The 13,577-nt window shown below is 40.1% G+C and overlaps 1 protein-coding gene across 1 annotated transcript in view; it reads right to left on the bottom strand.

Annotated features, from left to right (window-relative positions):
- Window positions 1-347: 347 nt before the first annotated feature.
- Window positions 348-13,577, bottom strand: part of SPATA13 (spermatogenesis associated 13) — a 47,807-nt gene continuing 34,577 nt past the window's right edge. The window contains exons 8-13 of the mRNA XM_075490888.1: window positions 11,039-11,218; window positions 10,163-10,395; window positions 7,619-7,748; window positions 6,676-7,048; window positions 2,614-2,688; window positions 348-1,362 (exon numbers count right to left, since the gene is read on the bottom strand). Coding sequence (XP_075347003.1) covers window positions 1,181-1,362; window positions 2,614-2,688; window positions 6,676-7,048; window positions 7,619-7,748; window positions 10,163-10,395; window positions 11,039-11,218 — 1,173 coding nt within the window. The 3' untranslated portion in view covers window positions 348-1,180. The remainder of the gene's footprint in view (window positions 1,363-2,613; window positions 2,689-6,675; window positions 7,049-7,618; window positions 7,749-10,162; window positions 10,396-11,038; window positions 11,219-13,577) is intronic.

Raw genomic sequence — 13,577 nt, 5'->3', positions numbered from 1 at the left:
TGAGGCAAAAATCCATCTCCGGTCCACACAATTTCTCTGTCCCTTCCAGTAAGGATTTCTCTTTCTTTGTGAAGAAATAATTGGTCAAAACCCACTGTCAGTTGACTGTGTATAAGAAGCATGGATCCAGACCGCTTCAATATATTTACATTACCGTTCATCCATTTTCTAAGTCAAGCTGTATGAATACAAAGTGTGAGAACTATGTAACATAGCCAGCAGTCAGCACATACTGTCTCAACTCTGACTTTGTACATTCACATTATCTCCGTTAGAAAATAAAAAAATACTTTTTACACAGAGAAATAAGCATATTGGAAATAAAGAGAAGCAATAAGCATATTGGAAATAAAGAGAAGCGTCTCCCAGGTGAAGAAGTGAACACAAAGTGATATAAAAGCTCTATACTGAAGAGCATACATGCATGCAGTATATTGCTGTGACTGAAAGTAATCAATCTGAGATGCCCTGGGCTCCTCTTGTTTCCATTTGTGTGTAATAAATGCACATATCTTTATAGTCCATTTCACACTCTGTTCATGTTTCTATATGACAGAATAAAATTTCCCTGTTCCAATCTGGAATATGGTAAGGCCTTGCGGGACGTTCTCCTGCCATTTGGCAATTTAATAGAAAAAGACAGGAAGGATTAGGGTCCACTAAATTCTGCAACAGCTGGTTAATCACATGGGATGTCTCCACCTGATTTTAACGGGTGGTCTCTGCTCAGTGCTTCAAAAGGAAGGAGAAAACTCTCCTGAGATTCCTTGCTGATATACCCCTAAGGAAAAATTCCTCCCTATCCTAAATTTGGCCATCAATATAAGGTTAAGAAAAATGAAATGTTACAATGACCTGCATGATTCCATCATGACTTCAACATAACCAAGAAACACAGATCAAATACTGCTGCTTCAGAGTAACAGCAAGTTGTCTTTGTCAGAAGGGAGACTGCTCTTCATCAGCAATGCTGACACTTGGCAACATTGACTTCAGAGCAGCCTTGAGGAACTTCATTCTTCTTCTAGACAAAGGTTGTACTTCTGGCTCAAGGGAGCCCAAGGTTCTCCCTCCAAAACTGGAGATTCACTGAGCTCTAATAAGCTTAACCGTGTCTCCAAGGTCCTTCTCTGGAGTAAGTCTCCCTCTGTGCTGATGTCCTTCCCAGGTCCTTGGCCTCTCACTTTTTAAAGGGGGTGAGTTTGTTGAAGGTATGCCAGAAGAGGGATGGCTTCCGCTTGGGTTCTGCCAGGGCAAAAACCTGCTGCTGCGGGATGCTGGTAGGCACAGTGATGTGGCGCTGATGAATAGGATGCAGGCTTTGGTGTGGAGGAGGCACAGGACACCCGTTATAGCTGACACCTGCAAAAGGAGCAGTTTATGAAAGTGTATGGGTCAGCTAGCAGAGCAACCAATACTGGGAAAATTTAAGCACAGGACCATGGGACAAATTCAATGCTCAATAAAGCCAGTATGAATTTTGCCATGATCTTGAATGGAGGCACTACTAAAGGTTACCTTTTCTGATGTTAGACTTTTTAATTGCTGCATTGATTTGGCTTAAGAAGAGAATAATACCAGTAAAAATAGCATGACAGAATTACCAAAAATAACCAGGAGTTTCACACACACTGGCTATATTGTTTGCACAAGTAAATTCTGGTATTTCAAAGGAATGACTTAACATGGTAGATAGTTGTATTTTAGTCAACTCTCAGAATAAGGCTGGGTAAAATATTGCTACCAACAAAAATGTTATTTCTTCAATTTGGAAAATATTTTTGCAGGCTAATGTTCTCAGACTTTGACCTTTGTGCATTCTAAACAGAATCTCCTGATCACAATTTTCTGCCACTCCCCTGAAAATCCGGACAGGTTTTATAGGTATCTAGTGACTGATAAAGAGAAAATGCTTTAATAATATTAATCCCAGGGAGCAGAGGACTACCTAACATCAACTCCTTCACTCCTAAATTCAGACTTAATCTGGTCCCACTTGCTCAATTTATTCTCTCAACACACTAGAGATTTACCCAAATTTGATTTTAAGATGGAAAAGGACAAAATCACAACACATTTCTGACAGAGAAAAGGAATAAAAAAGCTGTTTCCAGAGAAACACATTTCTAGTCCATCCTTCCTTCTAGTCTAGGACAGAAGAAAGCCATTTTGAGTGTGTTATCATAAATACAGCAACACATGGCTTGCAAAAAGAACTTTAGGATATTTTAAACAAAGCACAGAATTGCTAAAGAAGAACAAGCTATTTGAGTAAAAGCAAAGGAAGGAATCAGTAACCCTCATTTCTAATTCAATCTCTGCATGCACTTTCTTACATCCTTAAATAAACCACTTGCCTTACCTCTTGAGTTTCTTCTCTAGTAAAGAGAATACTGACTTGCCTGTCTGAAGGGGAGCTGATTTAGTAGGCAGTTTACAAAGGCATTGGAATTTGATACTACCATATACATTAATGGAGATTATTTGAACTCCATGTAAACCACGAAAATTTTTTAAAAGATTGAATAACTCAACCATAGACAGATTGTGCTATTTCCTAACGTAAAGAACACTTGAACACAGTAAGAATGTAAAGCAATTCTGAACACCCACCTTTAATTTTTCCATGCCTTGACTTACGGGCATTCTGCATGGCTTGTTTCTTCTGGTTTTCTGATATTTCCATTCCTATGTCAAAGTGTAAATTAGGGCACTGGTATAAAAATGCTGTATCTAATACTTCATTACAGTAAATTAAAACAAATAAGTAAACTATATTTTAAACAATTTTTAGTAAATCTTAATAGTAATATAACTGAAGTTTTTGGAAGTATGTTTTACTTTGTCACATAAATTTAAAGATAGTTTTTCACTGGGATAACAATAGGAACATTAATTTGCCTGTAGATTACTGGGAAAAGCTGCTTTCCAGTTCCTGCAAATGGCAATCACTGGGGAACTAACCACACAAAAAGTTCCCTTTATAGGTAAGTCCAGATAACAAGAGATTAAAAAAAGTGTAAATTAACACTTCTGAAAGCTACAAGCCACCAAGTAACAGATCACAAATGCAGAATCTGTTTTTTTCACTGGTTTTACTCCGAGCTAAGTCGGGGTAACAAATTGAAGTCACTGGTATTGCAGTAGTACAAAGTTGGGTATCTTTCCCTCCACTCGGAGGAGACAGTATCACATAATCTGCCAGGCACCAAAGCAGGCTGTGATGTGGTTGTGGCTGCATCAGACTAGGGCTGGATCCCTCACTCTGGTTTCTCATGTAATTGTTTGCATACTTGTATGACTTACATGATGCTATAGTATGTGGTCAACCCTATGCTATTTACTATCATGCGATAGGTGTATGACTGATCTCTGCTGAGTACAGAGATGCCAGACATCTGCTATGAAAGGTGACACCAGTGGCTGGTTGTCTGGAGCCCATGTACAAGCACACCAGCTTCCTCTCCCTGTGTACGAGACAGTTGAGATACATGGATATGTTACGTGTGCACACAGAGACAGTAGGGTGCACATGCTGTCACTCATTTCACTCATATGCACATAAAGAGCACAGAAGTTGCAATTCAAAGTCAGAATGAAGCATCTCGTTTGGTTCCATTTTGCATCTTCCCGCACTTCTCTATACTTTTAAAATTCCCTTTACTTTTTTAGCCTGAACTTAAGAAGAAGTTATTACAAATCAGCCTATTAACTTACAATACAACAGCAGTTAGCCCTAATTTTGGGGTAGCAGAAGTTTATTTTATTCTGCAGGTTTTTTTTCCTTTATAGAAACAAGGAAGCAGATAAAAAAAAATGAAAGCAATTTCATCAACAGAGATCAGACCACTTTCTTAGGGTTACTATTAGTGGTTTGGAGAAGGATTTTCTGGCTGTGGCCTTTTCTTCCCATATATTCATAAAAGCTAAGAAAAGCTAGATATGGTTTGGGAGACAGTGACTCGCACCAAAGTGTCTTTGAAAATAGAAGTAAAATGCCGTTTGCAGTTCTGAATTGGAAGAGTATGTATTTGTTCTCTGAGTGGTTAGATTAGAGGCTTTGTGTGAAGTCCAGCAAGATAGCTTACAAAATCAACAAGATAAATTTAAACCTGAGGTTGAGAATACTGGCGCCTTTCCACTGGTTTTGGCTAAAGGAAATGTTCAATTATGCCAAAAAAAAGAAATTTTAGAAAAGAAGCAGTCTTCTGGGTAATGTAGAAAACATCCAAGCCACTGTGACTCGCAAGACAAGATGGACATTAGCTATTACAACTCAACTATCTTTCCTCTGGTTCATGATACCTGTGCCAAAAGAGGTACATCAGAATAATGAGTTGCGACATTTGAAAAGCAAGTTTCCAGAAGGCTGGATGTTACATAGGCAGAAAAGACTGCATGTGCCATTATCAAAAATACAGTTTCTCGTCATACTGAATTTTCTTCACTATATTGTACAGTGCCTGAACAGCAGCAAGCATGATGGACCCTCCCTTGCAATCCTTGCGCTCAGCACCATGGGAATTCATGACCCAGCCTGAAATAAGGGTTAGTGCTATTACAACAAATCTCATTGTTATTACTGCCAGTGCCACCACTGTTGAATGGTTTGATTCAAAATGAAACCCTTTTGAATATCCTATGTTGATTTTCAAGAGGTCCCAATAGAATAAATGACATTTAGGGCTGTAGCTGCTACACCTTTGCAGTTTCCTCATGCTTGGGGATTTCTGCAGCAGCGTCACTTAGAAGCAACGGTAACACCCCACTGCCTGCACAAGACAGAGCTGCTGCTGCCCAGGGCAAGCACTAGTGTCAGCCTCAGAAGCATCCTGACATACAGCATTTAGCCTGTTCAACATCCCGGTGCTCCATAAAGCAACCACTGGAGGAGGAGGTGTAGATACAGGTTTGACGAGCTCAGGAATGCTCCTCAGAAAGGATAGGAATATAAAATGTTCACATTTTATCTTCTTTTGCTCAGTCCTGCTCACAAAAGTGCAAGAGTTGTGATTTATTCCATATCGTTCTTCCATATGACTGTACCACTGTTCTCATTGTATGCTGGAGTGGAGGCTTTCTGTAACGTTGTTGTAAGAGGGATTGTTTGGACACTCATCATCAGATCCCCTGCATTGCTGTATTACCTTCTGATAACCTTCACCCTTTTTGCAATATCCACTTTATTTTAGACTTCTGTTTAGGTGAATTAGGAAAGGCAGCCACCACCCATCCCCGTAAGCACAAGGTGACTGAACAAGCTCTACACAGAGCAACTCGTGAAAGCCCTCAGTATTGTGCCCAACGGTATCAAAATGTCACACTGCAATGTTCACCACAGGAGAAGAGTTGGTTTTGAAAAGTTTGGAAAGTTTGAGGAAAGTTTAGCTGTAGCTGCTTCATTGTTTACTCTAGACTTGAGACGACTGGGATTAATTGCAACAGTTGGTGCAATGGGGAAGAGTTAAAACTGGTTTTAGAGTATGAATTGGTAAACTTGAAAGTATTTTCTTCAGCTTACGGACTATCTACAATACATACTGAGGAGGCCTTGTTTTTGTCATATTTACAACAGTATCAAACAAGAGAAAGCCACTAAGATCAAAAGGTTTACATTTGTAATCTAAGGGTTATTCCTGTCTTCCTATTCTTCTGACCAGGTGTTTTAAGTGAACATGGAATATGAGATTTGGCATCTTGTTTAAATTTTAATAATTTCTGAGTTATATATTCCAAGTTTAATAATTTCTGAGTCTGCACTTCCCTGCACTTTCAATTTTAACCTCCTGTCATCCAAAGACTAAGCCTGACGAGTGTTATAAAAAGGAGAAGTTCTCATGCAATCAACACACATGGATGCACTAATATTTTCATTACTTCTTTAGGAATATTAAAAAGAGTTTTATTTTTCTTATTAGTGTTGCTGTCTTCTTTGTGTATGTTTTGCCAATGAAATTTTGCTGGAGCTTTTGTCACTGATCTTAAAGGAAGCATGAGACTATGCAAAAAAAAAATTAAATATCAATCCTAAATGTACATTCACACAGAAGACACTGTCCTTAGAGTGTCCCACAGGCTGTGGGTCTAAAGCTGATCCTAGGATATGCTAACTTTTTCCCTGCTCACTCAAGGTTGGGCTTCATTTCTCTGTAAACCACCCAGTGGTGCTATTGTTGGGTCTGTAACTAATGATATCATACAACTGCACAGGCCTCCTGGACACAGGAGGTGCCATTATATGACATGGACAGTATAAACCTACAATTGTTGCTTCTTGGCTTTATAATAAAGTGTCCTTTACGAACAGCTGTTTTGGGCCAATGACTCATACGAAAGTGCTAGGATTTTGCATGGATTTTTATTATTGATTGGTCTTCGTGAATTGCATCTTGGCATATTTCATATCTCATTCTATTCCCTGATGCACCAGAATCACATAGGTTATGCTGCAACATGGATGTCATAGCTAACTGCCCTGGACCTTTGGCCCACAATGACGGGGCAAACACACCTGAATACCCTTCACTTCCACAGCTAAAGGTCATGTTGGGTAGGAAAGAGACACCAGTCCCAGAAGGCAGAGGGCACATCTGCACAAAGCATAAAGAAATGTAAAAGCAAGAACATTCCCCTTTGTTTTTGCCACCTCTTAAGAGAGGAAATCCTTCCACTCACCCATTTCCTTGTCTTCCTGAACTCTTCTCCTTTCACTTTCGCACGCCTCCATCCATCTCTTTTTATCCTCCTGTTTTTTTGCACAGAACAAATGAATCTCTTCTGTTGCTCTGTTTATTATCTTAAAAGCATTCTTGACATTAATGTTAAAGTCTTTGTCTCTGCCATCTTCAGTGTCCACAATTTCCATCTCATCCATGTCAATACGATCCTTATAATACAAGATGTCCCTTCTCAGTAAGTCCTTCTTACAGAACACAAGCTGATGGTCAAAAAGGAAGAAAGTCCTCTGCTGACTTTTGCCTTGCTTTGATATTTTGGTCAGTTCTCCTGAGTGGATCAGTTCTGAGCTTCTGGCTAACACATCTGGTCCCTAAGAAGATATGGAGAGATACATATATGTAGTAAGTAAATAATATTTTAAGATCTTACCGTGTGCCTAACCAGTCTCATTTTATAATCAAGTCTTAAGTTCATTTGTTTTTCTTGTATTTTCATTATTAGATTTGAAAATGTCATAGAATGTAGATAATCTCATACAGGCAAACTCAATGAACGTGGTTCTGCTCTACTTTATTTCTGCATAAATCAGGAGGAAACTCATTAAAGTCAGTGAAGCAGTTCAAGTTCTGGCAGAACTACCAAAAATCCAAAGGAGATTCTGTAGATCTAGCATTTTAAAAAAATCCATTTTGTCATCTCAATCCAGTGTCATCTCAAAGACAAGTGTCCATATTAATACACGCTGCTCTTCCTGATTTATAAACAAGGTAATCAGTAACAGAATCACTGCAAATGAAGCAACTGGACTTTTAACTGAGCAATGACCCGTTGAAAAGTAGACACCATAAACTACCTACTACACAGAAAGACATATCCTGTAGAGGACATGAAGTACTGTACACAGTACCTTTGCTCAGGAAAGGGACAGGCTGACACTTACCTCCCAGTCTACGATAGAGACTTGCCAGCGTGCAATCTTGTCTATGCTTTCTAGTCTTCGTTTTCGCTCATTGATCAGGCACGCTACGTTCTTCATAGCCTCATATGCAGCTTTTATGTTGTTATAATCACTGTAAAATGTAGACACGTTTCAAAGATCACTTATGCAATGGATATGATGCAATCACAAACCGTGACACAGTGCTTGAAGTATTAGCCTGCATTACCCATTTATCCCTCTACTCAGGGTACTTAAATAAGAAAAACCTGATTCTCAGCCATCCTGAACCTCACATAGTAGTCTGTACAATTCCGTGCTGCTGTACTGCTAGGCTTTGTCCAGGAGCAAATTATTAAACGGGTGGTAGGAGGCAGAAGAGGTAGATTAATGGACTGAAATACTGTCTCTACTGAAAACAATGGTAGAATTCCCATTGACCTCAGTGATACCTACATTTCACCGAAGGAATTTGTTTTTAAGCAAGATTTTAGTGGGATTTTATTGGGAAGGGCACTCCTTTAATTGTGTTTAACAACTGTATTTTTTCCTTCTTGTTCCCAATAGCTGGGTCAATGAACACAAACGGAGAATGCTATGTGCGCAGAAAAAATATCGAAAGCAACCTCAAACAGGGTGAGCGAAGGACCCAAGAACATGGGCACCGAAGAGAGGAATTAAAGGAGGCGATGCTGACAAAGTGGCCTGTTTTCACGGAACAAGTGTGTGAGAGCCAGGATGGTCACCTTCCCCTGCCTGCTCCAGGTCAAATGCAAGCCTCCTCTCCTTCTTCCATTGCTGTGCTCCCTTCCTTCTTTCCCTGAGCTCCCCACATGCTTATGAATCTCCCCAACCTGTAGGCAGGTTTTCGTTCCCCTTTGAATAGCATCCATCATTCCTTCACCTTCCTCAAATGGAGCGTCTGAGAAGACAGAAGGAAAGAGACATATTTCTTGCCTTACAGTCCCAGCAGAGCAGCTGCCTTCCCTCCTTTATCAGAACGCCTCTTGTAAAAAAGGGAGCCAGAGGTAGAAAAGTAGCACAAGCCAGCAATAAATCCTGCAAAGGGGTCAGCATCGCTGTCCTTTTTATCTGCTTCTGTCTCAGTTCCTATTTTCATCGGCTGCTGCTGATGGATGTCCTTCCCTTCTAAATCTGCGCGTTACTCTCCTCTCTCTATGTATATCTATGGAAACTCTTTTCTGCCACGCTTTATACAAAAAGTGAGATTAACAATAACAGGATCCTACTCATGTCAGGGAGATGTCCCACAGGTTGACTGCATGATATCCACGCTGCTACTCTTGCCCTTCCTTATCTCAGTTCCTTCTTTCTCTGTTGGTGTGTACGTTATTCCACATTTGCTGCATAACCTGTGGCTTTCACGGCAGGCTGTGCACATCAGATCTTCAAACTTTTTATGAAAACAAAACAAAAAGCTACCAAAAAAACCGGCTGGCTGGAGCTTTACCAAGGCTCTGTGTGGGTGTAAGCCTGCCTGTTTGTGAGCATCTCTGTACACTGGGTGCCCGTCTGTGCTTGTAGGCATCTCGGGATGCTGTGCCACAGAAGAGGAAAACAGGTACTATGGGTGGAAGGTGGCAAGACCTTGCTGTCACTTCATCTGCAGGTTTAATAGCTCCCAGAATAATCTTTCTAAAATGAGTGGCAGTGAAAGAGATACCCATGTTAGTAATTGTTATTGCAGGACTTCCCAAGTAGCCACAGAACTGAATGCATTTCACACCTGAGTGTCAGTACTTCATATCCCCTATATTTTGCCCCTGGCAAAAATCCCGTGGTCTCCAAGGGGAGTTTTCTCAAGGTTAAAGAAGTGCAGACTTTGGCCAAGGAAGCATTGCCTCAGGCTCCATTTGGACTCTGAGTACAGGGGTCAGAATGGAACATTTTTCTTGCAGTTGTACAATGTAAAAAGGCAGACATTTAAAGATAAAATCTTAATTTAGTCAAAGATTTAATCATCTCAGGGGTATACCAGAAAGGCTAATAACCTGCAACTTCAATTCTTATTTATCCCAGCTGACAATCCAGTATCTGAACTTCATTGCAAACAAAGGCAGTGTTTATTACTAATAACTTTCTAAAAACATTACCTCCAAACTTGCTCAGATTGTTTTTTGCTGAGGCCCTCTTTACCTTTTCTTGTGTCCACAACATTTATGCAGCTTCCTCCTTTCTTTGGATTTCCTTCTCCTTCATTTCTTTTACACACTGGCTTTTTTCCCCTCTGATTTACACATCCCTCCCTGCATCCTGTTTCAGCACCTTCTTCCTTTCCTTCTCCCTCTTTCACTTATTCCTCATTCTGTCTTGCATCCTGGCAGTCCCCTGTGCTGGATTTTAAGATACTGTTTTTGTTAATATTTGTGATGGTTCCAAGATGCCCATCTAGTAAGGAGCTCCTGTCTGTAGTGGTCAACGGGAGTTTTGTTCCTGATCTCAAAAGCCTCAGTGTTGTGTCACCCAGAAAGCTTGAGTAATTAGGTGTTAATACTATTATAAGATTTGTTTTTTTCATTCTCTCACCTGTGCTCCTGAGTGGTGTATTTGAGCAATTCTGCAAGCTGCAGAGGGTATTTGCAGATTTTCTGAACGGGCGTGAGAAGAAAACCATCAATGGCAATGTCAATCATCTGCTGAAGCAAGCGACAGGCCTCAAAGAAGTGACGGTATTTGCCCTGCTTCATTAGTTTGGAAAGTTCAATGCAGGCACTGGGATGATTGTTACAATACTCTGAATAAATAGCAAAGCCTTCTTGCTATAAAAAAAAAAAAAGTCAAAGCTTTAACTAAAGTATGTGTCTATAAAGGAGGAAAGCTATTTTTCTAACATCTATTATATCTAATTAGATGAATTTATCCATTTCCTACATTGTTTCCAGCCTGATCAGCCTTGAAACTATGCGGAAATCTACTTTGTAACTGTCAAAACTATGTACCTTCTTTGCAAGAACACAGAAATAGAGGCCTCCATTGAGTCAGGATAATCAAACCCACTTTAAGAAGTACTTTTCTTTGGGGAAGATAGCTATAGGCTTACCAAGTACCTATCATGCACTCACAGACTCTTTCCCCACCTTCTTTCCTTATTTTCTTTAGGAATATTTTGCACGTCCAATATGAGATCACTGCAAATAGTCCACCTCATCTGTGATCATTACAGTTTTGAAAAGGAAACTTAAAATTGTGTACAAAGTTACATGCTTGCTAAAGATGAGGAGAAATCTAAAACATTTAAATAATTCTTTAATTGTAAATTATTTTACATTCTAAAATGTTATCTATACATAGTTTAGTATTTGATAAGAACGTGTTACTAAAATCCCCTCCTAACATGGTAACTTAGCATTTTCTTATCATATTTTGTTAATTTCATAAATAAAATGGACTTTTGCAACGTACATGTTGAAGAAAACATGACCCTATTTCACTTAGATGAGGTTCTTCTTTGTTGTACTGTTTCTCAAGATCCTTCAGAAACTTCCTTTGGAACTTGTAAATATCTTCAATATTTCCAAAAATGGTGTTTAACTGAACTGCGGTGAACATTCCTGTATGTTTGCGACACTGCCGAATATAACCCTGGAAATGAAATTAAAAAAACTCTTTAGTTTGAAGATGTGAAAACAGGTTCTACCGTGGACAAGCCCATTTGAGCTGGCAAAACCCCTGCGATCGACGGGCAGGTGAGTGGTTTCCCAACCATACACACACACACACACACACACACGGACGTGCAATTTCAGATTTGCACTGGAAATGTTTACACATTGATTCTTGCAGTCCAACTTCTGGCTCACAGTACCGTATATGAATCAGGGAACCAGAAACCTGCGGAGTGTGTAAAGCCCATTCGCATCTCCTTGCTAGGACTACCTGCCAAGCTGGAGGCGAGCCCGGTGTAAGGGCCCATGCATGCTACTACTTTAGCTGCCGCGCTTTTTCATAGCAATTTCTCTGTGCCATAACAGTTCTTCTCTCTGTGGATAAGAACAAACCCTAAAACAACTAATATAAAGACAATTTCTACCAGGGCTAAAGTACTGGTTCCTTAACCAGTAGGTAAGTAGGGCACAGTCTAAGCTAGAGAAGCAAAATGAAGAACATACTATAACGCATTCAGAATGCTGCTGTTTGGTAAAATCCATGTGGTATTGGCAGGAGGTAATAGCATTGGCAAGACCACACGTAAAAATACAATCACGTTTCCAGGTTTTTTTTTTTCTTTACTTGTAAGAACATCACAGGGGTCCAGTTCACTTTATTTGTATCCAGTGTTAAGTAGATACACAACTGAGTCCTCCAATTTTAAAACACCCTCGGAACAAGTTCTGCTCTGCCATCAGTAACCGACATTAGATCGCATCGGCGTTCGCATAGCTAAGAAGCAAAGGTACGATCAGGGGCCTCTTAGGGCTGAAACGCAGCAGCAGCTGCCACCCATAGCCAGCACATCCTCAGGTACACGTTCCACGAAGCTGAGTGTGGCGAGGAGGATACAGCGCAGGGGCTGACTACCCAGGAATAGCTGCTGTGCTCATACTCTCATATCAGTTACGGCGCCGGGGTACAGAGGAGTGCGAAGGTTAACGGGTATGATAGGGGTTATTTGCCAGGCTCCTCCGTTTGGTTGCTTTCAGGCAGCTTTCCCCCAAATCACTCTGGGAGCAGACAGCTGTAAAAAGCCTTGCAATTGCTTGGTGAGGTTTACCAGGAAGCAACCCTGAATATTGCTGGCACTGTTATGAATATTCCTGTCTCCTCCACAGCCATCTGCTCTGAGAGCTGTGCAGTGGCTATGCCAGCTACCACATTTACTACTGTTAGGAGGATAACTCCGACAAGGAAAACTAATTCCTGTGCAGCTTTTGTAATGTGGACTGCAGACGCTTCTTGAATGTAAAATGTTTTTCTGGGTATACTCCAGCTTCACGATCCTGACTGCACCAGCCCTAGTGATTCATTCTAGTGCAGAGCTTGCAAATTTGGATTCCTGTCTGCAGTAGCTTTTCTGGCTTAGTCTTACTTGAGTATATTTTCAGCCTTATGTCCTGCTTGCACCACCCTGTATATTCACTCCGAGGAAAACAGACCATCTCTACCCCACATGCTGAACATGGAGCATCACTTCTCTACTTGCAAAACGTGTGTTTGCTCTCTTGTACTAAACTCAGAGGCATGTCAGATTTAAAAGAAGAGGTATAGAACATATGTGTTAGAGAAAATTAATTACTAATACCAGCTTAAGAATTAATAGGTCAGTAAAATATGAAAGTCATGTCCTAGAACTCAGCTAACCATGGCAGCGACACAACTGCATGTAGAAATTCCTCCTTTTTAGGCGCACAGTCAAGCTTACTAGCTTAAGTAAATAGTGAATCTAAATGACAAAACCTACATTTAATGTTTTAAAATTAGCCAATTAGCAACTAATTTTTGTCTTTTTGTTTTCCCTTTTTTCTTTCTTCAAAATGCATAAAAAAGCCAGATCTAAAAAAAAAATCAAAAAACACTGCTGTCTTGTCTACTTTATTGTCCATGAAAGAATCCAATGATGAGTGGTGGACTAAAGGATGACAACATGACAAATACAGAGAGAGACCTAGCAAACTAAGGGTACAAAGAATATTTTGGTAGGTTGCTTAGCACCATTCCAGATGCTAACCACAAATACAAGTCAAATACAGTCCATGTCAGAAAAGGGAAACTTCAGTGAAAAATATTAAGAAGCTTCTTGTCCAAGTGTGGGCCTCCAACAAAATTTGAACAAAAAGCAGAAAAACCCCCACATTTTATGGTTCAAACAAGCAAGGTAGTTCTAAAACACCTTCAAAGACTTCTTCATAGCTTCTAACCATCCAGCAAAAATCTCTTTGTTGGAGAAAACAAAAAAAAATCTCCCCTAGCAAACATTCTCTTTGCAAGTTACTTTCAAAAAGTT

The sequence above is a fragment of the Mycteria americana genome, chromosome 1 (assembly GCF_035582795.1).
Source record: "Mycteria americana isolate JAX WOST 10 ecotype Jacksonville Zoo and Gardens chromosome 1, USCA_MyAme_1.0, whole genome shotgun sequence".
In the NCBI taxonomy this organism is placed as follows: domain Eukaryota; kingdom Metazoa; phylum Chordata; class Aves; order Ciconiiformes; family Ciconiidae; genus Mycteria; species Mycteria americana.
The sequence above is the reverse complement of the archived record's forward strand: the minus strand, read 5'-3'. Positions and strand labels throughout refer to the sequence as shown.